This window comes from Coturnix japonica, chromosome 6 (genome assembly GCF_054131305.1).
Source record: "Coturnix japonica strain WE chromosome 6, WE-NBRP24, whole genome shotgun sequence".
Lineage (NCBI taxonomy): Eukaryota > Metazoa > Chordata > Aves > Galliformes > Phasianidae > Coturnix > Coturnix japonica.
Genome location: NC_140668.1, coordinates 4,418,469 through 4,445,073, shown reverse-complemented (window position 1 = coordinate 4,445,073; position 26,605 = coordinate 4,418,469). Strand labels below are relative to the sequence as shown.

The 26,605-nt window shown below is 45.3% G+C and overlaps 2 protein-coding genes, 1 long non-coding RNA gene and 1 pseudogene across 3 annotated transcripts; all 4 read left to right on the top strand.

Moving 5' to 3' along the window:
- Window positions 1-5,381: 5,381 nt before the first annotated feature.
- On the top strand, window positions 5,382-16,690 carry LOC146760251 (obscurin-like; annotated as a pseudogene).
- A 688-nt stretch (window positions 16,691-17,378) lies between these two features.
- Window positions 17,379-22,229, top strand: LOC146760250 (immunoglobulin superfamily member 22-like). Its single transcript, XM_085551389.1, has 5 exons — window positions 17,379-17,382; window positions 18,162-18,371; window positions 19,001-19,267; window positions 21,398-21,479; window positions 22,076-22,229. Exons 1-4 carry the CDS (start codon window positions 17,379-17,381, stop codon window positions 21,442-21,444), a joined length of 528 nt encoding a protein of 175 aa, XP_085407515.1. The 3' UTR covers window positions 21,445-21,479; window positions 22,076-22,229.
- A 322-nt stretch (window positions 22,230-22,551) lies between these two features.
- On the top strand, window positions 22,552-23,557 carry LOC146760249 (uncharacterized). Its single transcript, XR_014947401.1, has 3 exons — window positions 22,552-22,917; window positions 23,289-23,357; window positions 23,485-23,557. It is a non-coding gene; the product is annotated as an uncharacterized LOC146760249 (long non-coding RNA).
- Window positions 23,558-23,563: 6 nt separating this feature from the next.
- On the top strand, window positions 23,564-26,336 carry LOC146760248 (rho GTPase-activating protein 32-like). Its single transcript, XM_085551388.1, has 3 exons — window positions 23,564-23,574; window positions 25,127-25,257; window positions 25,577-26,336. Exons 1-3 carry the CDS (start codon window positions 23,564-23,566, stop codon window positions 26,005-26,007), a joined length of 573 nt encoding a protein of 190 aa, XP_085407514.1. The 3' UTR covers window positions 26,008-26,336.
- The last annotated feature ends 269 nt before the right edge of the window (window positions 26,337-26,605 follow it).

The window sequence follows — 26,605 nt, the reverse complement described above, 5'->3', positions numbered from 1 at the left end:
AATCCCATCAGACTTTTTCACCGTGTGCAGCCACTGATACAGGCAGGAGGCTGGGAATTACCTGATGGGCTCTGGTTACAGACTACTGACACAGTAAAGGATTGATTTCATTTCATTTTGGCCATCAGAAAGTTTGGTGTCTGGTTTAAGTCACCCAATTATAATTTAAAACTCCAAGTATAATCCTATGGAGAGCAGCGCATTCAGGAGAACTCATCTCATCTTCATAAACCTGAATGAAATCACAGAATCATAGGATCACGGGAGGGCTTGGGTTAGAAGAAACCTTCAAGATCATCCAGTTCTAAACACCCTGCCATGGGCTTGCTGCCCACTAACCAGCTCAGGCTGCCCATCACCCATCCAGCCTCGCCTTCAACACCAAGGACAGGCATCCACAGCTTCTCTGGGCAGCCTGAAATGGAAGCAATGAGCCACATGTTGAAGATACTCAAACATTCATGACTGTAGAGAGAGCCAAATACTCCATACATATTGCCTGACTGGTAAATGGTATTAAAATGCCAACAACAGACTCATCCAGCTCACTGAAAATGGTGTGAACATGGCGAAAAACACCTTCCTAAGATCCAACCTAAACCTCCCCTGTCTCAGTTTAAAACCATTCCTCCTTCTCCTATCACTATCCACCCTCATACACAGCCATTCCCCCTCCTGTTTATATGCTCCCTTCAAGTACTGAAAGGCCACAATGAGGTCTCCCCGCAGCCTTCTCTTCTCCAGGCTAAACAAGCCCAGATCCCTCCACCTTTCCTCATAGGAGAGCTGCTCCAGCCCTCTGACCATCACAGTGGCCCTCCTCTGGACCCACCCCAACAGCTCCACATCCTTCCCAGGCCTGGACACAGTGCTGCAAATAGGGCCTCACAAGAGCTGAGCAGGAGGGGACAATCACCTCCCTCTCCTGCTGGCCACCCCTTTTTCAGTGCAGCCCAGAACACGCATGGATCTATCTTTTTCATACGGATATTCCCATAGATGTACATATATATACCACACCTACACACCCACAATCTGCTACAACTCCATAGAATTATCAAGGTTGGAAAAGACCTATAAGATCATCCAGTCCAACCATCACCAATACTTCCCAGTTAAATCATAGCCCTCAACACAACATCCAAACTTTTCTTGAACTTCCCAGGGTCGGTGACTCTACATGAGAGAAAAGGGCACACAGATAAGGGATTCTGCATTTGCTATTAGCAGGGGTGGGATGAGACCGAGCACTGCCCCAGCTCCTGGGATAACGCAGAAGGGCTGAGACCTTCCAGCTGCTTCCACCCAGGGTCACACAGCAAAGCCGACCCTGCAGGAGTCTGCATCATTCTTTACATGGCATTGCTAAGAGGAAGATCCCCCCCCTACCCTTGGCTCTACACTCCAGCTGCTGTCTGCCATCTGTAAAGCCACCACAGCTCTCCTACTGGAGTTCCCATCTGCACAGTGACAGCTTGGTTTCTTCTTACTGTCCAAACAGCCACAGCCTCAGTGCTTCTAAAATCTCCCCTTTTCAGCTGATTTCCTCTTTCTAGTGGCTGGGCAATTCCTCCCTCTCACAGTCATCCCTCTGCCCCACTCTGTGCCCACAGACCCACACAGGGCACACAGAGCCAGCCCTGTCCCAGCAGCTGCTGCTTCACATCTGACAGTCTCAGGAGCTGAGATCCAGGCCGAGACAGCACTGCCCAGACATGGTTTGTAGGACGTTTGTGAGAGGAAATAGGGAGGTTTGTGATTAAACCTGCCCCCTAAGGAGGAAGGCAATGCTGCCTGCAGCCCCAGCAGGCATTACAAAACATTCCCTAGAGTCCCCATAAACTCCCTTTACAGCCCCTGCACAGCTCTATATAACAGTCTTACAGAACTACCTCTAGTAGAAGCAATCTCCACAGAGATCCTTTCCCAGTGGCACTCAGCCCTTCAGTGGGGTCTAAGAGAGCTGCAGCCAGACTCAAACACAACTGCTCACACAGCTCAGCTGCCTTCACCTGTGCTCCTGACGCTGACACATTGCAGCCCCACATCCCCCTCTGCCCCCCCACAGCCCCACACCCCCCTGTCCTCCCCGCACTCCCCATCAGCCCATCCCACCTCAGTGCTGCCTCTGTCTCTTCTCTCCTCTCCCCGTCCCAGCGCCGGCCTCCCCCGGCCTCTCATTGGGCAGCGGCAGCTCCGCCGGCTCCGATTGGCTGAGCCGCAGTGCGCGGGAGTGGCCATTGTGGGGGGGGCAGAGGGGGATGTGGGGCTGCAATGTGTCAGCGTCAGGAGCACAGGTGAAGGCAGCTGAGCTGTGTGAGCAGTTGTGTTTGAGTCTGGCTGCAGCTCTCTTAGACCCCACTGAAGGGCTGAGTGCCACTGGGAAAGGATCTCTGTGTGGAGATTGCTTCTACTAGAGGTAGTTCTATCAGACTGTTCTATAGAGCTGTGCAGGGGCTGTAAAAGGAGCTGAGGGGGACTGTAGGGGGGATATGGGGCTGTGGTGGGCCATAGGAGGACTAGGGGCTCTAGGGGGCTCTGAGGGTGTGTAGGGGTTGTGGGGAGCTATTGGAGGATATGGGCAGGTATGGGGCTTGAAGGGGTGGTGTATGGAGAGATAGAGGGTTGTGGGGGCCTTAGGGTGATATGGGTCTACTGGGGGCTGTCGGGGGCAAATATGGGGAGAATATGGAGTTGTAGCAGATTTGGGGGTGTAGGTGTGGTATATATATATCTATATATATAGATCTGTCATTGTCTTCATTCGAAGAAATCTGAAAATTAGGAGTCCCAGCTGATAGTAAAGACTACCCAGAGGGATGGGATGACCATATGGACTGTAATGAGGATGCATTAGAATGTGTGATAAACACTGTAAAACAGTGTTGCTCCGGGAAATGGCCCAATACGACACAGAAGCAGCTTTAAATATCTTCCAGTCACAAGCTGTTCATATCTAATGTCTGTTTTACCCAATGTTTTCCAGTTCCAGAAGCAGAGGATGCCTTTATCAACAAGCAGAAGGTGCAGAAGGAGGTGAAGGCTGCAGCAACAGAAAATGCCACGCTGAGCTGCGAGGTGGCCCAGGAGAAGATGGAGGTGAAGTGGTACAAGGAGGGGAAACTGATCACCTGGAGCAAGATGTTCAGGGTGGAGTCAGGGCAAACAGCGTCGGCTGGTGCTGAGCCAGGTGGAGAAGAAAGATGCAGGGGAGTACAGCTGCGAGGCTGCTGGCCAGAAACTCACCTTCAAGATTCATGTCACAGGTAAGACAGGTGTTGTATGAAATACAGCAGAGAACAGTCAAGTAAAATCTAGTTTCTATTATACAGTGATCCAGTTGCAGTAGTCTGTGCTGAGGATTTTTCCCTATACTTGATTGCCTGGGTTTGTAGAAAGTATTTGGTTTTAGTATGGCACAAAGTGCTGTTTCAGTCTGTCTGTAGAATAATAATTACTGATATATGTACAATGGAAGCAATATTCAAGATATTATTCAAATCTCTCCTGTGCCTGAGATCCCAAACTGTAATTCCTGTTCACCGAAACATTTGACTAAGATAAGTATGTGCAGTGAGGCTGGAGTGCATGTTGTACGTGCAGCCTTTCATGGCAGGAGAAGCAGGAACTTCTCCTAGTAGTACACTGACTTTTTACTATGCCTTTATGTTGGAGGCTGCATCTGAATAGGTGAGTCTGCTACTCCCAGTAAGAGACCTGGTAGAGCTGACTATTCCCAGAGCTCAAAGTAAAATAGATATCTGGAAATCACACACAAAGAACAAAGGACTGCGTTGGTGAGCATATTTCCTTTGTGCCTTTGACAGTCACAGTTGTGGCAATGGTAGAGGCCATGAGGAGTCTGTTCAGGAAGCCAGGAGTACTGTTCTGGGTCATGAAAAGGCAGCCAGTGGTTTGACTATCACATGTTTATGTGTTTTGATGTTTCACAGTGGGTCTTAAGTAAAAGGAACTCAGGTTTTGGTTGCCTGCAGGACAGATGTTCTTTTGGGTTCAATATGTTTGCATAGTGACTTGCAACCATGGGACTGGTGTTCAAGGACCCTCTTGGTTCCTTCAGTTCCTAGGTTCTTTCTTGCCTAGATTTGACACTTAGTTTCAACAGAAGAGCTGATATTCTCTAGTGAAGGCTATTAGTTTGGGCACAAGTGGTAACCTAAACCTGTTCCAACCTGTACATACAAACCTGCAAGATGGTCTCATTTCAGTCTGTGTTTATAAACCAGGAGAAGGTGCAGAAAGAGGTGAGTGCTGCCCTGGCAGCAAGTGCCTCCCTCAGCTGTGAAGTAGCACAGGATCCAAGCGAAGTAAAATGGTACAAGGATGGAAGACTGCTTGCCTCCTCCAGAAAGTTCAGAATGGAATCTGTGGGCAAAACACGGCGTCTGGTTGTGGAGCAGCTGGAGAAGAAAGATGCTGGAGAATACATCTGCAAGGCTGCTGGCCAGAAGATGACCTTCAAGTTGGAAACAACTGGTGAGCATTCGCTTTGGGAGCACTAAGCAGCTGTTTATGTGGCTTAGAGGAAGAGGAAGTGAGCCATGCCAAAGGGAAGGTGGTGTGGTGCAGGAATGCAGTTGAGATCAAACCCAGCAAACGTTTCCAGATTGATGAGGAAGGGGTCAGAAGAACTCTGGCAATAAGAGGGATCCAGGCTGAGGACGAGGGAGAGTACTTCTGTGAGTCCAGAGATGACAAGAGCAGCATTAGCATCACCCCCAAAGGTATGTCTCTGGAAATGAAGGCTGACAGTGTGGAAGGATCCTTGGCTTCCCTCATCAGCCATTACAACACTGCAAAGCTGAGTTCATTTGTGTGTTTATGCTGTTCTCTGTGTTAAGAGCCAAGTACAAAATTTCTTTCTCTCAAAATAACTGTGGAACAACTGCTTCTGAAGAGCACAGCAGTTAAGTGGGCAAATCAGCCTTCAAGGCTGGAATTAAGCATCCCAAATGTAAGATGGGATTTTTTTTACCCCTTCTTTGCCTCTTTTCTTCTTGCATCTTTGTAGATGCAAGGAGGATCTCCTCTACAGACAGGGGATGTGAGTGTGAGTTATGGTGATCACTTCCTGCGAGTCATAAAATCTGATGCTTCCAATAAAATCATCGACTCTGTTTGCTCTTTGAAGGTGCTCAAACATAAACGAGCTCATACACTTAGGGACACATCTTTTATGTGCTCCTAAGTGGTTTCTTCTTCTCCATCAGCTCCCAGGGTGGTGAAATTTGTTACGAGCCTCAACCACGTGGCTTCTGAAGAAGGCAAAGAGGCTGTGTTCAAGTGCACTGTTTCTCCCAGTGATGCTGTGGTCACCTGGTTCAGGAATGGTGTCAAGATTGAAGCCAGTAAGAAACTCGTGATCTCACAGAAGGACACCAACCACAGCCTCACCATCACCGATCTGACACTGGAAGATGCAGCTGAAATCTCTGCCAGTGCTGAGGGCGTAGAAAGCACAGCCAATCTCAGAGTCCGAGGTAAGGGGCTGTAATGCCCCATTGATAGGCTGTCACTGGTGCTGTGGTTTGTGGGTTTCATATTGCCTTTCCTCTGGTTATGGTGACGATATGGAATTTTGCTTCCTTAAGTAGGGTTCCCCTGAATGCACTGGCACTGGAACCACCATTTAAATTCTTTATAAAAAAACTGTTTTGTGGATTCTCTGTGTTCTTACTGTTATTTCTTCACATTGATCAGAGGCCTCAGTCTCATTCAAGAAGAAACTGGAGCCTAAAACTGTTGAAGAGAGAGAGACACAGTGACCCTGGAGGTAGAGCTGAGCAAGCCTGCAGAAGTCAAGTGGATGAGGAACAGCATTGTATTGAAGGCCAGTGAAAAAACAGAGATCAAAGCTGAGGGAACAAAGCATATCTTGATAGTTAAGGACATCTCCTTTGCAGACAGGGGCTTTTACTGCTGCAAGAGTCCTGACGACAAGAGGCAAGCCAAGATCAATGTGGAAAGTAAGTGGAATGATTGCAAGGTCTGTAAAGACACTGGATGTGATTTGAACTTGGATTCAGGTCTTCTCTATTATCACAGTGGCTACTGCCAGCCCTACATGCCATGGGGGCAGGGAGACACAGCCCTGGGCTTGGACACCATTGTAATGCTTGAAATAAGGTGAAAGAGAGGGCGGTCTTCCCAGCAGCCCTCAGCCATGTCATTGACATAAGCTCTTAGCTGATTCTCCTCTGGAATTTCTCACTCTGGTGCAGTCTGTTTTTCTTCATCTGTAAGGCTATTAGCAACCTATTCCCTGCTTATCCATCTGTTCTTCTCTACAAAGCATGTCTTTCAAAGCATCTCTTTATAAGCAGTCAGAGTTAAATGAAAAAATAAAAATAAAAACACAACAGTGCATCTATCTATGGATGCTTTCCTTTCAAGTAAGCTAACGGTGTCTCAGCTGTAGCCCTGTACTTCTGTCCTATTTCCTGCATCCTTTTGTCATGTTTGCTACGGAATGCACAAGGACAGAATTGAAGGTCTATCTGATTTTTGTCTACAAAGCCCCTGCCACCAATTGCTGCTGTGTAGGTCATCAACAGGTACTGAAAGGCTTGATAGCAGGCTTTGAGTACATAAAAGGCTCTTAGAAAGTGGAAGCAAACAATCTGTTCTCTGTGCAGAAATAATGGACTTCAATTGCAATAACAAAGATGCAAGTTCTACAACAAAAAAGCTTTTTAATGGTTGGATGAGTGGATAAGTCATTTGGAGGGGCTTTGAAGCCTTCACTGTGGGTTTCAGGAAAGGTTAGTGAAATATCTGGGGCACAAAGAGCTGAGCATGTCCTGGAGCAATGGAGAAGGGCTGGATGATTTTTGCGGGTATTTTCAGCTGTAGAATTTTGTGTTCTGGTGGTGTCAGTACATTCTGTCGTACAACATGGACGGGTTGGTTTGTTGCATTGGTTCAGACTTTTGTACTAGGAGCTCAGCAGTGGTTAAAGCTCACACTTCTGCAAAGTAAACAAGCTCCTGCAATTCGTCTCTACTCTGTTTTAGCTGTGGATTAGCTTGACAGTTCCCTTCCATAAGCTTTATGGTTCCCTTCTGTAAGTCTACTTACACAGACTGAGTTGCTTAACTTGAAGTCTTGCTCCAGGATTTTGAGCATATTATTAGCAAAAATATCACAAATAATTTCACCAACAATTCTCCCCACCTATATGTAGCTTTCCTTTTTTTCACTGGCAGGTTTTACACTGGCAGATAGGGTGGGCATGTAGAAACAACCTCACCTTAATTCTCACGAAGCTCTGATTTCTCTGACTGGCCTTTGTTTTGTGATTCTGCATGCATGCCCTGTAGCTAAAGCCTGGATGTCTTCCCCAACACCTTCAGTCTCCCATCCTTACTTCAGTTACTCCATTGCAAATCTCTCTGCTAGTCCAAGAGAGTTTTTATTTTACCCCTGACCTTTAACTGAGTTAGTTCCATTAAGTGGCTGAAGGCCTAAGTGATCCAAGGTGAAGCATGATCCAAACTGGAATTTAGCTAATTGTAGTAGGGAATCCAAGCCTTAATGAGACGAGTTATTTAAAATATGTGTCCTCCATCTAAAACAGCATTGAACTCTTGCCCTGGTTTATGATAGAAGTGAGAGTTTAACAGCAGAAGTCTGAAGTTATGCTCCATATTTCTCATCACTCAAGAGAATATTTGAATATATTAATTTCTTTGGCTGTGTTAGAGCTCATAATGAGGTAAGCTGATGTTCTTTAAATGCTCGGAGTCTAGCAATGTGGGGAAGTGGACTGCTATTTGCTGTTGAGCTTTAGGCTAAGAAGCCTGATATTAGAGAACCGTGGACTTCCCCTTTCACTTCCCCTCTCCTCTCCTTCTTCCTGGACTGATCCCTCATGGTTTGAGAATGATTTCAGAGCAAGGTAAATGAGGAATAGCCATGTGAAAACCTGTTGTTTTATTGCACTATAAAAGACACTTATTCAAAAGACAAGTGTGTGTTCCAAGCTTAAGTTTGCAGGAGATCCTAGAAACAACTCAGATGCTCAAACCTGTAGTCTGGCTGAATATTTTATTGTCAGTTCTGGTCAGGAGGAGATGCTTGAGTAAGACAAATAAAAGGTCATGGGTAAGTTGGTCCTTCTTGTGATATACTTCTAGGCTTTCATCAGGGAAAAGCTTAATTAGTCCAAATAATTATAGGAGAAACCACACCAAGAACATGAAAGTGAAATTTCAAATGACGTGAAGGTAAATTTTACCTCGTTCTGCCATTCCCCAAATGTTTGTTTCCTTATGACAAGAAGAACTTTGCAAAAGTAATTTTTTTTTCAGTCTTGTGTGCAACACAAAAAGGGGTAAAATCTAGGAGACCACCTGAAATCTTTTTTCCATCTGGAAGGATCGATTTAAGAGCACCCATGGACCTGGTTATGAACAAGTTTTCTTCTTTGCAAAGGCTGTTGCTTAATTGGCAGATAGTGTACCTGGGAGAGGAAGAGGGAAGTAACTTGTTTTGGAAGTCCTGATGCTATTAAAGCATTCAAGGCCAGGCTGGATGGGGCTTTGTGCAATCTGGTGTAGAGGGAAGCATCCCTGCCTACAGCAGGGGGTTTGGAACTGGATGATCTCAAAGGTCCCTTCCAACCTAAACCTTTCTCTGATTCCTTTGATGATTCTATTTCTCAGATGCTGGTGTGAAATCTCCAACCTCTCCCCATTGTCTTTCAGTGCGGCAGATGAAGCTGGTGAAAGGTCTGCAGCCCCTGGAATTCCCTGAGAAGGGAACTGTCACCTTTTCGGTGGAGGTGTCCCATGAGGATGTGGAAGGGACTTGGCAGAAGGACGGCGTGCGGCTGAAGCCTGCACCAAATATCACGATGGGTGTCCAGGGGAAGAAACATTCCTTGACACTTTCTTCTGTGACCCTTGAAGATGCAGGACTCATTTCCTTTAAAGCAGAAGGCATGAATTCATCGGGGAGGCTCACTGTGACAGGTATTGGTTGGTGCAAGGTGTGATTATCTGCTCCTGTCCCTGATGACTTGAACAGCAGAACCAGCTTTCCTTCCAGCTGCAAAGAATGTTATGCACTGGGCCATTGCCACCAGAGTATCCCTCAGATATCAAGAGGATTGTTGTAACATGATTGTCCCTAGCACAAGTAATGATAATGTGCTCAAAACAATAGGTTTTTTTGTTGTTAATGACATGTTCTAGTAAGCATGGAGCCTTTCATTATTCCTTATGCCAGATGCTCCTAGAGACCTAATTCCCAACTAAATCCACATCCTTCTTTCTCCTTCTCAGAACTGCCTGTGAAAATCAGCAAACCATTGGCAGACATTAGCATCACTCAGAAGGACAAGGTCACATTTGAGTGTGAGCTGTCCAGGCCCAAGGTAGACGTCAAGTGGTTCAAGGTATGGCATGTAATGGTATTTTCCTTTCTGACTTCTCTGGAAATGAATGAGAGCCTTTAATTTCACTTCCAAGGGATGCAAGTCTGAGCTTTTGCTTGATAGCTTTTGCACTGCTCTCTTTTCTTTATGCTCTTTTACTTGCCCAGATCAGCCCTCTTTGATATTATGTCCTGAGTTCATTTATCAAGTTGAAATGGAAGTTTGTTTTGGGTTTCATGTGAACTCCTGAGGTCTTGCTGCACAAAATATTGTTGGTTGGAGCACAGTCTTGAGCTTCAACTCTAACACAGAAATTCTCAGCCAGGATTTTGTAGCCTTGTTGTGAACTTGGTTTTAGGGTGAAATTTCAGTTTTCTTTGCACGTGACAGTGTGAGAATTTGCTCTGGCCCTTTGTGTACCTCCCCGGTGCTCAGCTGTTCCTTCCCTTACTTGGGGATAATGTCATTTATTCAAGGTGATGTCCAAACGAGCTTGTTAACAGTCCTCCACAGTGCTTTAAGCTGTCATAGGTCAGCCAGAATTTCTGCATGTTCTATAGCCATTCCTACATGTTGAAAACACTGCACTGTGCTTAAGCTTCAACATATGTTCCAGTAAGCACAGTTCCATTAATTCTAGGGGAGTGGGTGAATTAAGCATAGATCTGAAGGCTCCCTTTGCTCAGTGCAGAGATGGAAGGACTCATGGAGATCTGACTTGATATTTTCCCTTGTAGGATGGGAAGGAGCTCCATCAAAGTAAAAAAGTGGGCATTACTTCCCAGGGAAATAAGAGAAGTCTCATTTTTCACAAGTGTGAATATGAAGATCAGGGAACATGCACGTGCCAAGCAGCTGAAGACAAGACATCAGCTACCCTAAAGGTTCGTGGTATGTTTACCTGAATGAGCAAATAAACTGTGTTTTGCACCACAGGAAAAAATGCTTCCTGGGCAGTTTGAGCATTTCTTTGTTAGTCCTTTTGGATACCTTTCTCTTTCTTCTTTATGCTCAAGACAGATTTTCCCTCCTTGTGTTGCACTGGTTAAACCCCAGTTTGTAGCTCATCACCAAGCTCTGAAGCATCAGACTGGTTACTGAACACACGGGTCTGCTGTGCCCTGGTAAATGCCACCTGCCAAAGGGACGTCTGAAAGGATGCTTTTTTCTGATTTCCTACTAGATGCTGTCCTCATGTGGCCACTTGGGTTCAGTGTTAGCATGAACATGAACATGTGTCCTGTCCCATGACTTTGGTGAACTCTCATTTTCTCTCTCAGTCTGCAACCAGGTTGCGTTGCAGTTTCAGTACTGGCTGTTTTATGCAGCCATTCCATTTGTTCTGGTTTAGGTTCTTTTTTTTTTTTTTTTTTTTCTTTTTTTTTTTCAGGCATCATTTCTATACAGTAGACAAAGCCAGCTTATTACATTTGATTTACAGTTTTTAGCTTTTGCTGGTAAGCATTTCAGCTCTCGGGCAGTTTTACCGACAGGTTTGAAGAGCTGAAATGGACCAGCCTGGACACGATGGTCTGTTTTTGGTGGTGTAATGAATTTCTGAAGTTAAACTGATAGACCCTGTAAGGTTATACAGTGTATGACTCACGTCTGGCAGAGCTATCACTGCAAGGAGTGTTTATGTATTTAGCATTTGGGGAGGCAAATGGTTGGGGATACTCTTTCATTTGCTTGCGTCTCAGAGTGAATCACCAGTATGTGAACCATCCTTCATCTCCTTTGTATTGCTTTTGTGTGTGTCTGTGTGTGGTTTCCCCTGTGAATTTCATCCTTTCCAGTTATATGGAAGTTCTCTTTTGAGCAGTGAAATTAGATGTTCCATCAGCAGTCATAATGGTAAAGCTGAGTTGCCACGTTATCTGTGTCCTTTCTGTCTGGCGTCTCAATAACTGCTGCCCCACCACAGTATCTGCCTAATACTTCAGCTCCATGGATGCCTCCTTGTGCAAACTGAGAGCCTGGATTTTGTGTGCATAGATCTGGGCTTACATCTGTGCTGGTAAATGCACTAGTGCATGGGCTAAGCAGTCCTGCCTCCTGTGCTGTGGGCATTGAGATGGGGCTCCTACAAGCTGCCCATTGCAAGATATTTAGAAACTAATTGCTGCGGAGGTTTCCATCCTCTTTTCAGACTAACTAAAATTTGGTTAGTGGGATCAAAACAGAAGGGGCAGGGAGGGAGAGCTGACCAAGGACTACTGATGGAACAACTATGAATCCTTGGTTCCTCAGGATTCCCTGCATCAGCAGTTGGCAACAGGAGTAAGGGGGCTCAGGAGGACACTGTAGAGTAGTGTGAAAAATGAGCGAAGGGAGTTACTAATTGATGCCTCTTGGAAAGCAGTCCAAGAGTAGTCCTCTTCATAAACTCTCCTCTTGTGTGTGGTTTTATCTTTATGAGGTGTTCATAACGAGTGATGTGTAGATCTCCCTTATCTCATAATGTCTTTGCCTGCCTGCAGTGAATATGCAGGATACAGGATCATATACGAGCTTCTTTGAATTACTGCTCATGTCAGGAGATAAAATCTGCCTATTCTTTGAACTAACACTGGCGAGGGTTAGTTATTCTGGCTACCAAGAGAATGACACAGCAGACTAAACTTTTTCTTCTTTGTCAAATGCCTTTTCATCCAACGACGTGTCCCATAGAAATTCAGAGCAGTGTTGGCTGAGGGAAGTGGAAATATTTATCTCCTGCGTGTATCTGCCACCCTATTTAGACATGTCCCTCCTGGCAGAGCACAGAGATTGGAGGAGTTGTATTAGGCACAGGAAAAGAGCACAGGGTTGTTTTTTTTTAATATATACAATGTTAGGGTATATATATGATGTTAAGTGTGATGAAGAAAAGGGAGACATTTGAGTTAGCACACTACTCAAGAGTTCAGTCCCCAGCTTTGCCACTTCACTGCTGTACAGTGCTGAGAAAATTACTCCTTACCTCTGAAATTTAGCCATCCAAGTGGTAAAATAGGGATAACAGGTCTTCTTTTAATTAGCTCTTTATTTGCTGTGCGTTAGATCAAGTGCTTAACAAAGCGTCACCATCTAAGTAATCATTCATAGAAGAACTATCACTACTGAGTTAGCCTCTCTCACAGAAACTGTGCTGATCATTATATATATATATAACATATATACATATAAAATATATTGATCAATATATATATAGATAATATACATATGTATATATATACATATGTATATATATAATGTGTATATATACGTATGTATATATATAATGTGTGTATATACATACATACATACATACACACATATATTTGTTTGTTTGTTTTCCTCTTTTTAGAGCTGCCTGAGAGAACTGTGAAGCCTCTGCAAGATAAGATTGCACTTGAAAAGCATTGGGGATTCCTGGAGTGCCAGGTGTCTCGTGCCAATGCTAAAGTGAAGTGGTACAAAAAGGATCTTGAAATTCATCCCAGTGACAAATATGAAATTTTGAGCGATGGCGTGTATCAGAAACTCATCATCAACGATGCGAATTATGAAGATGAGGATACATACACTTGTGATGTTTTTGATGATAAAAGCAGTGCTCATTTCTTCGTTGAAGGTAAAAATAGTAATAATAATAAAATAAAATAAAGGCAGTGGAATGCAGATAGATTTATACAAAAGCCATTCTCGATTACTTTGAAAACAAAATGCAAATTAAATGAATATTTAAATTCAGAGGGTTTTTTGTTTTCCCAAAGTCCACCGATATTTTTCTTGTTACAATTATAAGGGCAAGAACATCCTGGAAAATGAATTTATCCTAAGTAGAGCCATTACATTTGAGCTACAGGGACCTTTACTAGGAGAAAACTTGTTGTTCAGAGTTAAGTTGCTGTATTTAACCAAAGTAATTATCAATGTCCGTGTTTCATTGAACCTCTATTCCACTTCGTAATGCGAGGAGTTTGATATCGGGATGGGAAGGTCATGGTTTGATTTGGATGTTGGACTGGGAATCAGAAGATCTGGGCTCTCTTCAGGTTGTCAGTCTTATTGTCTGACTTCATAACAACATTCCTTTGTTTCTACTATTTTTTTAATGATGTTTTAAGGCATTTTGAGCTGATAGGTGTAGTGTTCATGTGCAGTAATGCTGACGTGAGTAAGTAGGGTGATAATGTAAGGGTTTTTTACATTCCTTCTAAATCTCTGCTTTCTCTTGTTCCATCCTTCTTAAAGAGCAATCCATTAATCTAGTAAAGGAGCTGTGTGATGAGGATCTGACTGAGCCTGAAGAAGCCAAATTTGAATGCGAGATATCCATTCCTTCTGTGAAACTTCCCAAGTGGTATCTACGTGGGGAAGTCTTACAGGCTGGCATAACCTTTATTATGCAGCAAGAAGGCACCATCCACCGGCTGACCATACTGAAAACCACCACTGATATGACAGGCACCATTCAGTTCTCAATTGTCAAATCCAAATCCACAGCCAATCTGCTCGTCAGAGGTAACATATCCTGGCTTGGTTTACATCATAAAGATGAAGAATTAATTAACATACAGTCTTCCTTCACTGGGGTCGTTGAAATATTGTGTGTGTGTCTGGAGGGTCTGCTCCATTTCCAGTTCAAAGTCGTTGGACACTAAATGAGACAGCTGCATCTCAGTAAAATATGTGTTTGAATAGTTGTGATGTGCTTACTATTCAGATCTAAAGAGCTGTGGTTTTGTCCTTGGCTATTCCAAAGAAGTCAAATCAGGTGAAATTAATTGTATTTCTGAACTAGACAAGGTTAAGTTTGGTAGCACCTAAATTTGATGCAGTTTGTCATTGATTTCATCTGAAAGAAACTTCCAGGCTTTTTATCAGCTGTTTTCCCGCTGCAGCGTAAGAGTCTCCATTCACATCCTGAAGTATTTGTTATATTTTCAACTCACTCTTATTTGAATAAAAGCCTTAACTGGGAGCAGTTTAATAACCACAGAACAAGAGCTGGACCTTGCATTTGGTAGATAATATACAGTATTACTTTATAGAAATGTAGTCAATGGCATTCCCTATAGGCAATCGTTTGTTTTATCTTTAGAGTGGTTCAAACAACCATTGTGAAGATGAAATTAATTGGGATGGAATACACACAAGAGACTTTCCTCTTCTTCCAATTGTCCTCATCCTTTCTTCTCTTCCACCCCTGTTTTGCAGATTACCATATACAAATCACCAGGAAGTTGGAGGACAAGACAGCTTTGGAACGTCATTCTGTCATCCTGTCCTGTGACTTCAGGCCTTCTCAAAGGTTGTGAAATGTTTCAAGGGCCACACACCCATCGAGCCCTCTGAGAAATACAAGATCAAGAGGGATAAGCATTCAGCAGAGCTCAAGATTCTGATGCTGAAGCCCAATGATGCTGGTGTGTACAAGTGCAAGGCGGGAATTGCAGAGACTGAGGCCACGCTGACAGCTGAAGGTATGAGCAGGGAGGGTGGCCTCTTCCATGTCCTATTTCACCTCTGATTTCTCTTCTCTTGGTTGATTTCTGCCGTTCTCTCCTGCTAACTTTATAAATGTATAATCTTCACTGAGAAGATTACACGAAGATCATCTAGTCTAAACATTCTACCACATCCCAGTATGCTTTATAGTAACAGTGGTAACAGTTCACCTTGTTTCCCCACAGCCCGCAATGTAGAAGTAACGAAGCACCTGCAGGATGTGGAAATTGAAGAAGAGAGCTCTGCTGTCTTCTCCTGCGAGCTGTCCCATGATGACGAGGACGTGGAATGGTTCCTGAATGGCAACCACCTTTACACCAACAATTACAATGAAATCAAGAACGCTGGCAATTGCTGCACACTGACAATGAAGCAGGTTAAGCCTGAGGATGCTGGCACAGTGACAGTGAAGTCAGACAAGGTGTCAGAAGGCGCGCACCTGAAGGTGAGAGGTTGGTCTGATCACAGCCCTCCTGGATGCAAGAGATGCTAAGGAGCTCCAGTTCATTCTGTTGTGCAGCAATCCTGCTTCTAAAGCTCACCTCTCTGGGGTGACAAGTCATCAGGGGCTTTCTTCCAGTGGAAGGTTCCATTGCAGCAGATATCAACGAAGGAGGATGGTTTTGGTGTCCTGCCAAAGCATTCCATTGCTTTTTATCATCGTTTTACTTAACACAAGGAGAGTTACAAGAGCAATTTCTTTTACTGCTTCAGTAACATGCAGTGTCAATGCTGTTGCCCCAAGGATTTATGACTACAGGGAGAGATCATTCAGTGTGTGTTTTGCCTCTGGAATGACTAATGACCAGGCTGTGAACAACCTGATCTAGCTGTGAATGTCCCTGTTTATTGCAGGGGAGCTGGGCTAGATGGCCTTTAAGGGTCTCTTCCAATTCTAAGGATACTGTGATTCTAATCTGCTCTCCCCAGCAATTTAGCTCTTTTATTCTATGCGCTCAGAGTTTGAAGGATTTCCTCTTTCTCCTTTCCTTTGCATTTGGTGGATGATTTTTCCCCAGTATCAACATCTGATGTGTGAAATAGAAGATAGATAAAAGGAGTCAATAAAAGAGGAAAATCAAAAGTGTTCAGCAGCTTATCCTCTTAATCCTGTGGCCTGCTGTATGAGCTCTGCTCCATGTGAGGGCAATGCCAGCTCTCCAGCTTTAGAAGAGCTGCATCCCAATAACTTCATATGATATCAGTCCCACCCACAGCAATGCAGGCTGTCCCTCCTGTTCCCTGTATTCTCCTACTGATTAGTTCAGAATTCCTTAAAGCGCATTCTGTCAAGAGACATGAAACCGCTTTAGGTTCTATATTGGTGTTGTCAGTACTGGTAAAGATTTATTGATCTCTCCTTAAAAAGCTGAAAGCAACTGGAAATGTCTCAACTTCTGTATCACGTTGTTCTGTTTTGGCTGTTTAATTGCAGAGAAGCCTGCTGTCTTCATGAAGTCCTTGGATGATGTTTTTGGTGAGGAGCGGGGTGTGATTAAATTGGAATGTGAAGTCTCTAAAGAGAAGGTCAAACCAGTGAGGAAAAAGGACGGTGATGTGCTCACTTCTGGCAACAAGTATGAGCTGGTACAGTCTGGGAAGACCCTATGTCTCCTTCTCCATGACCTCGAGAAGCCAGATGCAGGTTTCTATACCTGTGATATTGGCACTGATGTTGCCAAGTCAAATGTCGGCGTTCAGGGTAAGTACTGTGGAAAGTAAAGGAGTGCTGAAAGCACATTCAGTGTGGTCACTATGTCTTACACCTATTCCCCCACGAGCCTTAATAGTTTCTACAATAGAAGTGTATTACTGCAATGTAGCGCAGTGATGTCTGGAAAATTCCCATTGCTTTTGATGTAAATGTATCTCATTTTGCCATGAAAATCACCAAACATGTCAAGAATGTCCTGGAAATGTTTCCTTTCTAAACATCCCTAAAATGGAGAAATGGTTTGAACACCAGTAGGGGTAGGATGGTAACAAAAGAGCTAATAGAAACAGTTAATTTCTTGTCATAGGCAAAACCCTTTTTCTCACCCAGCTTCCTAGAGTTGTCCTCTCTGTTAGGTTTTTCCCTCTGTAGCTCATTGAATCTTCATTGTGCTCCATGGACTGAGCTGCTCTCCTTGTAGTTCTTCCAGAGCAAAGCCAAGAGATTCACGTCTCTTTTTTTTATAGCTTTCTGGTAATTCTGAGTGGAGAATGTCTTAGAGAATACATCAGTGAGGAAATCAGCCATGTTCTGCAAATCCTGAGTTAAAACACCAGTCCTGCTACTCACGTCAGTCACAAATGCCTTTTCTCCATATAAACCTCATACTAACCTATCTCTTATCTTCCAGAGCTGAATATTGGCATTAGCAAACGGCTGAAAAACACTGAAATCCAGGAGGGAGAAGATTGTACTTTTGAATGCATTCTGTCCCATGAAAGCATTGATGAGTTCAACTGGACACTGAATGGAAGCAGAGTGGAAAGCGGTGGGCGATTTAAAGCTTCTAACATGGGTTGGAAATATACTCTCCTTATCAAAAGTGTGACTCCTACTGACGCTGGGGAAGTCATTTTTACTGCCCGTGGTCTAACCTCCAAAGCCTCTCAGTCTGTGAAAGGTAATGAGATGGGAGAGATTCTGGGGTCTGATTCCTTCAACTGTCTTCTGATAAGATTGTCGTGAGAGCTAACTCATAATATGGTTAAAGTGAATAGCAACCTTCTACTTGAACCTTGAAGCACTGAGAATTTCTCTTAAAAATAAGTAAAAGGAGGAACCATTTGACACAAATGTGAGAACTACCCAAAGCACTGGGGTAGTGTTGGAAATGGGCATCTCACTCCAGCTTGTTCCATTACCAGTAAATCAGGAATGATCTGTTGAGGGAACTGTGGGAGCAAATATCCTCTAAGTATAAGCTGAAGGGATGGCCTTCACATCATCTAGCTGTACAACAAATTCCTATCTAGAACATGTGCATCTGAGAGCATCATCCAAGGCTCCCAGTGTGATGAGTGGAGAGAAGAAAGAGGCAGTTTTCAGTCAAGGTTCATCATCCTCAATTGGGTAGATTTAAGAGAGAATAAATGGTGCCTTGAATTCTATTGTCTGTACTTTGCAGATTACTGCTGGCTGTAGGATGGCCTCTGTTGCAAGTGCCTCTCTAACTTATCTCCAGCATGTAGATGCATGTATTTTGAGAGAGGCATCCTACCATAAGTGTATGTTACTCAAAAAGCATGTTTTCTTTCAGAAAAACGTACTGAGGTAACAAAACAGCTGGAGGATAAGACATCAGCCTGAGCAGTGAGCTGTCGAAGCCTGATCTGAACATCAGGTGGTACAAGGATGGCAAAGCAATCAGAAAAAGCCAGAAGTACGACTTGCAGCAGGAGGGAACTGGGGCCATTCTGATCATCCATGACTCTACTGCCAAGGACAGTGGGGAGTACACCTGTGAGACAGAGGACTCTGAAACAAAAGCCAGGGTCACTGTGCAAGGTGAGTTGAAAAGCACACTGGGGATGGCATGTAGAGAAGTCGAGGTAAATATCTGCAGCCTGTGGGTGATGTTTTTCTCTTCTGTTTCCTTGAGCGGGATCAGTTCTTAGTTTTCAGAAAATATGATGGATTAAAGTCTTTTCCTTAAAATAATCTGGAAACTGAATGATTCTCCAGTGTGATGTGGATCTGGACAGCCTGGTCTGGTGGTTGGTGACCCCTTGGCAGGGGCTTTAAAACTAGATGATCTTTGAGGTCCTTTTCAACCCAGGCCATTCTATGATTCTGTGATCATTCTATGATTCTATGATCTTGGGTGTTAGTGAGCCAAGAAAATATGGCAATCTGAATTAGTCTATATTGAATATGTGTAATCAAAACTATATGCAGTTGATCAGATGAGATCCTACCAGTGCATGTATAATGGTATTAAACTTTCCAGATATCTTCTGGAATGATCAAGCCTATGTAAATGGGTGGACTCTGTGGACTTCTTAGATTCTTTGCATCTCTATGTGATGTTCTAGAAGTGAGGACAAAGGAGATTCAGGACACCTCTGTATGCTTGAGACTTGTTGGGGTAACAAATCCCTTTGTCCCACACCCTCATCCCCCTCTTTTCCTTCCAGAAAAACCTAATTACTTTATCAAGGAACTTTCAGATCTGAAAACTGAAGAAAGTGGAACTACAATTTTTTCATTTCAGTGCGAGAAATGCTCATACACCGTCATATGGAGGAAAGGCATTGCTGAGCTCAAGCCTGGCAGGAAATACGAGATGGCACAGAAAGGACGAGACCTGCAGCTGAACATAAGAAATCTGGAGAAAAGTGACAGTGACGTGTACACCTGTGACATTGGTGATGCCCAGTCCAGAGCCAAGCTGGTTGTACAAGGTATTTGTGAGAGCCATATGACTGCGCATCCTGTTTCTCCACTCCCAAGACATTATCCTGGTAGAATTTGTACATTTATGGCAGGTCTTTGGGGCTGCAGCTGTCTGGCCTGAATAGCGGTTCACAAGCCATGCACAGAGCGAGCTGCATGGAAAGGGAAAGAACTACCAACTAGAGCAGTGCCATTGAGAACTTTATGTATCATTTAAAAACCAAAAATGCTGATGTACGGTGAGGCTGGTGACCCAGAAATCAGTGTGAACTTTCTATCTCTGACCTTTCTGAGTTAAAAATAGTTCTCTAAAGTTCTAGGCAAAAATTCCCTGATGCAGCATTCTGGGTAGTTGTCACGGTTTAAACAAAAATCTACCTGTGTCCGTGACAGGGGGGCCACAAGCAAGCGAGGTGCTAGAAGGAGCTGAACCTCAGTCCCAGCTACTTCAGAAGCAGCCCGAACCCCCTCATACACGGCTAAGATCTCCTTCTCAGTTTAAGCATAGCGCTCCTCAGACCCTTTATATGCTCGACTCCAAAATCCCAGGGGTCGGCCTTGGGTCTCTCCTGAAGCTCTTTGCCACAAACTCCAAGTGGGACCTTTTTCTCCAGCAGCAGTGTAGATTATGTTTTTCACATCCTGTCCCGTCCGTACTGGCCCCAAGGCCACGGCATGGGCTATCTCTTGTTTTATCTGCTCAAAAGCCTGCTGCTGCTTAGGACCCCATGAGAAATTATTCTTCTTCCACGTTACCTGATAGAGGGGGCTGACTATGTGGCTGTAGTTTGGGACATGCATTCTCCAAAAGCCCACTACTCCCAGAAAAGATTGGGTCTCTGTCATGTTGGTGGGCGGAGACATAGCAGTGATTTTGTCAGTCACATCTGCTGGGATGTGTCGATGCCCATCTTGCCGTTTTACACCTAAAAACTGGATTTCCTGGGCAGGCCCCTTCACCTTGCTGCGCTTAATGGCAAAACCAGCTTGCAAAAGAATTTGGATTATCTGTTTTCCTTTCTTGAAAACCTCTGCTGCTGTATGGCCCCACACGACAATATCATCAATATACTGCAAGTGTTCGGGAGCATTACCCTGTTCCAAGACAGCTTGCATCAACCAATGGAAATGGTTGGGCTGTGCTTCCACCTTTGAGGTAAACAGTTCCAGGTATACTGAACAGCTCTACAGGTAAAAGCAAACTGTGACCTACATTTTGCAGCCAATGGGATGGAAAAGTAGGCATTAGCAATGTCAATGATGGCATACCACCTTGCTTCTTTTGACTCCAGTTCATACTGGAGTTCTATCATGTCTGGTACAGCAGCACTCAATGGAGGTGTGAATTCATTCAGGCCACGGTAATCCAGCGTCAGCCTCCATTCTCCATTGGCTTTACGCACTGGCCATATGGGGCTGTTAAAAGGCGAGTGAGTTTTGCTAATCAATCCCTGATTCTCTAATTGGCGAATTAGCTTGTGAATGAGGAGCAATGAGTCCCTATTGGTGCGGAACTGCTGTCTTGTACCACTTTGGTGGCAATTGGTACCACTTGGTCTTTTACCTGGAGCAACCCCACAGCAGAAGGATCATCTGACAGACCAGGTAAAGCTGACAGCTGCTTAACACAGTTTGTGTTAACAGCAGCTATCCCAAAGGCCCATCGATAGCCCTTGGGATCCTTAAAATATCTCATCCTAAGGTCATCAATACCCAAAATACATGGAGCCTCTGGACCAGTCACAGTAGGGTGTTTTTGCCAGTTTTTACCATTGAGGCTTATTTCGGCCTCCAACATAGTCAATTCTTGGGAACCCCCAGTCACTCCATGGATCTATATTGGTTGTGTCCCTTGGTGACTTGAGGGCATTAGGGTGCATTGTGCGCCAGTGTCCACCAAGGCTTTATATTTCTGTGGTTGAGATGTGCCAGGCCACCTAATCTACACAACCCAGTATACTCTATTGTCCCTTTCCCCGCCCAGGCTGTAGTCAGGGCCCCTCTATTGGTTACCTCGATGGCTTGCAGCAACTGGAACTTCCCCCCTTTTGGGGCATGTAGCCCTGTCTTTCATGTCTCATGTCCAGTTCCACATGTTGTTTGAAGCACCATCTTAGAGGCAGCCTTTATTTCTCCAGCCCACCACTCTCTTGTACCACGAGAGCTCTCCTGCTTCTCGCTGTGATGTGAGACCAAATGGAAGGCCCTGCAGAAGTCTGGGTAGGTGATGTCAGTTGCTGTTCCTTTCCCCAACTGGTGCTGGGAAAAGCAGGGAATGGGACTGGGAGACATCCCGGCGGTGGGATCCTGCCTAAGCAGAACTGAATGGCTGTTCTGATCCATGTATTTTAACCTGAGTGAATCTGACACTAATGAGGGAGGTGAGGGACCTGTGGGAAGAAAATGTATGTGCCGCAGTTTGTGGTGCAAGGTGTTCTAGGAGCTGCTGGTAACAGTGCCCAGAAGTCTTCCTTTTTTGACGGGGAAAGGATTAACAAGGTTATTTTAATGAATCTATTTCCTTTCTGTTCATCTTTCATACTACCTCTCAAAAAACTGTCTGTGGATTCTGTCATAGTTTTGTGCTGTTGCTGTCAATATTCTACATCATAACATCATGTGCAGTATGAATCATTAATTGAGGGTATAAATAGTGGAATCATGTACAAAGGAAAAAGGGTTAAAGAGAAAGTAAATTTATGTGTGGATTCTATGCATTCTCAAGTAGTAGTTCTTGCTAAAGAGAATTCGTGTGCACTCTGTGCTTTCATCTGCACAAAGGATCTTGTAATCATCTCTGTCTGTGTTTCTTTTAGACCCAGAGATGGAGCAGAGAGGAACACAGACTTGGGTGGATCTTCATTCAGGAGCAGGGACACGTCATGCTCATCTGAGGTGTCTGGCTGACAGCAAGAGCAGAGAGGTAAGTTTCATAGGGTCGCGTGCACATTTTATTTTATTTTTCATTCATGATGCATAGAGGCGTTCCCCAGACAAAGTGAGCATTTCTCAACTGGACTTTCTAGAAATGAGCTAGGCAGTGAAAATGGGTTTGAAGCATTCCTAAGAGCCCCGCAAGAGAATGCTGAGAGTTAATCTGGCACCCTCCTTTGGAAACGTCCGTTGTCTGTCAGCTCTTCAGCTGTGCCCTAACACCTCCCATTGCGCTGCCACACCAGGATAGAATTCCAAGCCCACACTGAGTCCTGGAATGTTGTGGTGCCGTGTTGGAATCAGACGTGACCACGTGGTCTTGGCTCCCCGCCTTGTGGGGGGTCATGGTGAACCAGGCTGTTGGCCGTTGGTGATGTCATAAGCGTCTGGAATGAGGGGAGGAGCGGTGCGTTCTGTGTTCCTTTGTGGGTGAGCTAGTGGTCGGAGTGGTTGCTTGATTTGTTGTTCTTGTGCGTTTAGTGTCGTTAGTGCCGTTAGTTAGTGTTGTTAGTTAGTGTTGTTAGTTAGTGTTGTTAGTTAGTGTTGTTAGTGTTGTTAGTGTTGTTAGTTAGTGCCTTTAGTTAGTGCCTTTAGTTAGTGCCGTTAGTTAGTGCCTTTAGTTAGTGCTTTTAGTTAGTATTTTTAATTAGTGCCTTTAGTTAGTTCCTTTAGTTAGTGCCTATATTGCCTTTTTCTTCTCACCGTCGTGCGCAGCAGCTTGTAGGTAAGCTGAGCTGACGTGGGATGGATGGGTGGGCAGTGAGGTGTTGAGAACTGCTGGCTGTCGGAGCTCACAGCACCGTATTGCTTACTCTTGACCATCAGACGTAATTTTCCCCGGTACACACGTTCCAAAGGGGGTATCAGTAAAGTTGGCACCTGTCCCGTGCTTCTTCCATTGTCTTTGCTCAGTAGTGGAAGCATTGTAAAGTTGCTGGGTGGACAGGCATCACGTAGCCTGAGACTCAGCATGTCTTGCAGCAAGTGGATGGGACGGTTGTGCTGTGTGTGTTATTCCATGGATGTCTTAGCCCTGCTCACTGACCTGCTCTTTCTCTCTCCTCTCCTCACCCTCCGCCCACTGCCTCGGTGCAGCTTTTGCTCTCATTCCATCCGAGCAAAGCGACAACTGCTGCAGATAGCTTGAGGTGATCTCACTGCCAGGTACGTGCCATGATTTGTCCCCCCGCATGGTTTTGCCGCATGGTATGTGAATGTAGTTCTGAAGAAGTCTGTCCATACTGTGCTGTGTGAACAGAGAAAACAGAAGTGTGTTTCTGCTCTGTTCCAGCTCTTCACACTTGCTGTGATGGGTGCTGCGTGCAGTGGGATCAGCTGTGAGCCTGAGGTGGCGGCGACGGAGGTACAGTATGAAGCTCTGGCCGGTCTTTTTTGCCTGTGTTGAACCATTAGAAGGAGCTGCAGATGTACTCTCCTGCAGGAAAGAATGGGCCAAAAAGGGCCTGGCCACCTGTCTGCGCCAGTGCCATTGCTGATGAGTCTGGGTAGAGAGAGATGCATCTTTGCATGGCCTGGCAATGCACACCAGGAAGGGAAATAACTGTGATGAGACGTGCAGCTCCTTCTGAAGTGCTCCTGATAAGGATAGAGCGCATTTGCTGCAGCTTTCTCTGCAGATGTGCTCCTCACCTTGAAATCCTCCTGGTTTGTCCTCAGCTCCTGACCACGGCCTGTGCTCTGTTTTGCAGGCTGATAACATGCGGAAGCCGCAGCTGGTGCATGCTATGTCATCTTTAAACGTACCAGCGATTGCGGCAGCCCATGTTATTAGGAGCCACGTCGCCCAGGGGCCGGATGAGCTCTCTCTGGAGGTAAGCAGTTCCAGGCGTTCCTTGTTGTTGTGCACAGAATTAGTATAGAGTGTGAACGCCTCGGGAATACTCTCATATTTTGTGTCGTAGAAGAAGGCTTTTGTTTTAGCTGTGCTGAAGCTGGGATTGATGTTTCAATCTTTTGCAGGTTGGAGACATCGTGTGCATTGTTGATATGCCACCAAAGGAGATGAGCCCCTGGTGGAGAGGCAAGCGTGGCTTTGAGGTAGGCACACATTTTTGACTAGAGAGCACAGCTTCAGTAGTGTCTAGAATCTCCGGTTGGAGCTGCTCTGCCTGCACAGGATGGCTTCTGGATGCAAACAGTTGCCCTGTGTCAGTGTCAGAGGACCTTCCCATTGGCTCTGGGCTTGGGCTAATGCCCACCTGTCTTTTTGTTCTTATTACAGGTTGGTTTTTTCCCTGGTGAGTGCGTGGAACTCATCAGGGGAAAACTGCCCGAGTCCATCCTACATTCATTGCCAAAGCCAGGTGCGTATTTTACATTTGACAATGCGGGTTAGTAAAATGGGGTCTGAACGTGGCTTTCAGGGGGTTCATTAATGCCCGAGTTGAGCAAGCTTAGAAAGAGAACTGCATTAAGCTCCTTGGGCACCTCCAGGGATGGGGAAAATCCGTTCTTGTGTGTCCTTGTTGGGAACATGCTTTCTGTTGTTACGTGTTCTGTTGAATGCGTTGCACTCGGCCTCGTCCAACCGAGCCAAGCCTGAAATGAACTTGTTTCTTTGTTTTGTTGCACAGAGCCAAAGAAACGGGGCAAGTTCATCTCCTGCCTTCGCTGCCCGTTGAAGGCCCGCCCCAGGAGAGCGAAGCAGCCGGAGCCTCCAACATTCTCGGGATCCATGTCCCTGCTTGACATCGTTGAGAGGTATTTAGCCAACAGGACTTGAGGGCTGAGCTGTAGGAATGGAAGCATCCTTTGCTGTTTGAAACAGAGGGCTTTTCTAAGCTGTGTTTCAGCAGAAACCAGGCATTGACAGGAACAGGCAACTATTGGCAAGGGTTCGGTGCAGCTCTTCCCTCACCCTGCACCATGACTGACAGCATGCTCTGTTTTCTCTGCAGAATGAGTTCTCCCAGTAAGAGGGCAGAGTCAGCAGCTTGCAGTTGGCGTTCCTGCTTCTGCCTGGGCAAACCATCCCCTGTGGCCAAACGCCAACTGCAGAGCAGTGCCAGGGAGCCCTCTGAAGCTGAAGTCTTGGTCCTGGCAGGTAAGGGTGCAAATCCAGCTTTCAAAACACTGCTTGTCAGCAACACAGGTAGAATTCATGCTTTCAGTGGGCTTGTACATCCTTCTGGCATTCAAGCCTGTGCCTGACATCGTTGGTTGACTCCTGTCTTTCCCAAATGAGTCTCTTGTCAACACAAGAGCTGGACCTGCACGAGGATCACTTTCAAGGCAGTGACACTGTTGCTAGAAGCCTATTTGCTTCTGCCCACCATCACTGCATAGCCAAATGTCAAGAACCTGTTTCATGATTCATCTTGTGAAACTTTGACACTAACTGCTGTGCATCTACTCCTTCCTAGGTGACCCGAGCCCTTGTATATCTCCAAGACGCCGGGCATGTTACGATGCAGCATCCTGTGATTCCATCAATGAAGAACTGTTACTAAGCACAGGATGCTGCAGTTCAGATGAAAGCCTTCCGTATAACATCAGTTATAAAGAGAAGAATGCCATCATCGTTGAAGCTCTCGTTCATCCCATACCTGCTGAAGCTGCTGACCTGAGCATGCCAGACTCCTCAGGCACCAGCCTGGACCCAGTGCTTTTCGAGGATAGCCCAGGCCAAGCACAGCACGAGTGCCCCGACAGCAGCACAACCATGCAGGCTCAGGTCAGCATTACAGAGGAGAAGCCAAACATCTTGGAGGGGGAGGTAGAATCAGGCCAAGAGTCCCAGGCTCCGGGCAACAGCACGACTTCTGAGACACTCTCGTCAGACAACAGAGAATGAGTCCCATCTTTCCTCCAGACCTCACACCCCCTCCTTTTTCCTATTGAATAAAGGCACGCTCGTGCTCAATCAACGCCTTGACTGAATTCTGAGTTTTCATTCGCAGAGATTGGGATGAGTACAAGAAACATCAAGGCAGCTCAGCTTGCAATGCTCTGGCTGTGGGGTGCGTGCAGGGACACTGTAACCATACAGGGAAAGGCTTCCACTGCTTCCTCAAGCTGTAGTCCAGCCCTGCTACTGCTCTGTGGCACAAAGCCCTGAGGGATGTTCCATATTGTTAACCTAAGTGAAGCCAGCTTCATGCACTGTGTTTTGTTGTTGCTGGGTGAGAGGGGGATGCACGTTGGTGAGAAGATGAGCATTGCTGGATCTGCCACGAGTGTCCCTTCTGCCTCTAAGAATATGTCCTAAGTAGGATGTGAACACTGCTGGCACTTCCTCATTGCACGTGCTTGGAGGATCTTCAGTTCTTGCACATTCAGGATGTCTGTCAGTGACTACGAGGAAATTCTCAAGTACTAGGAATTCCATGAAACAGTTGGAACGGGTAAGTGTCATCTTTGTACAGAAACAGCACGCCTAACAGTCTGTCTCA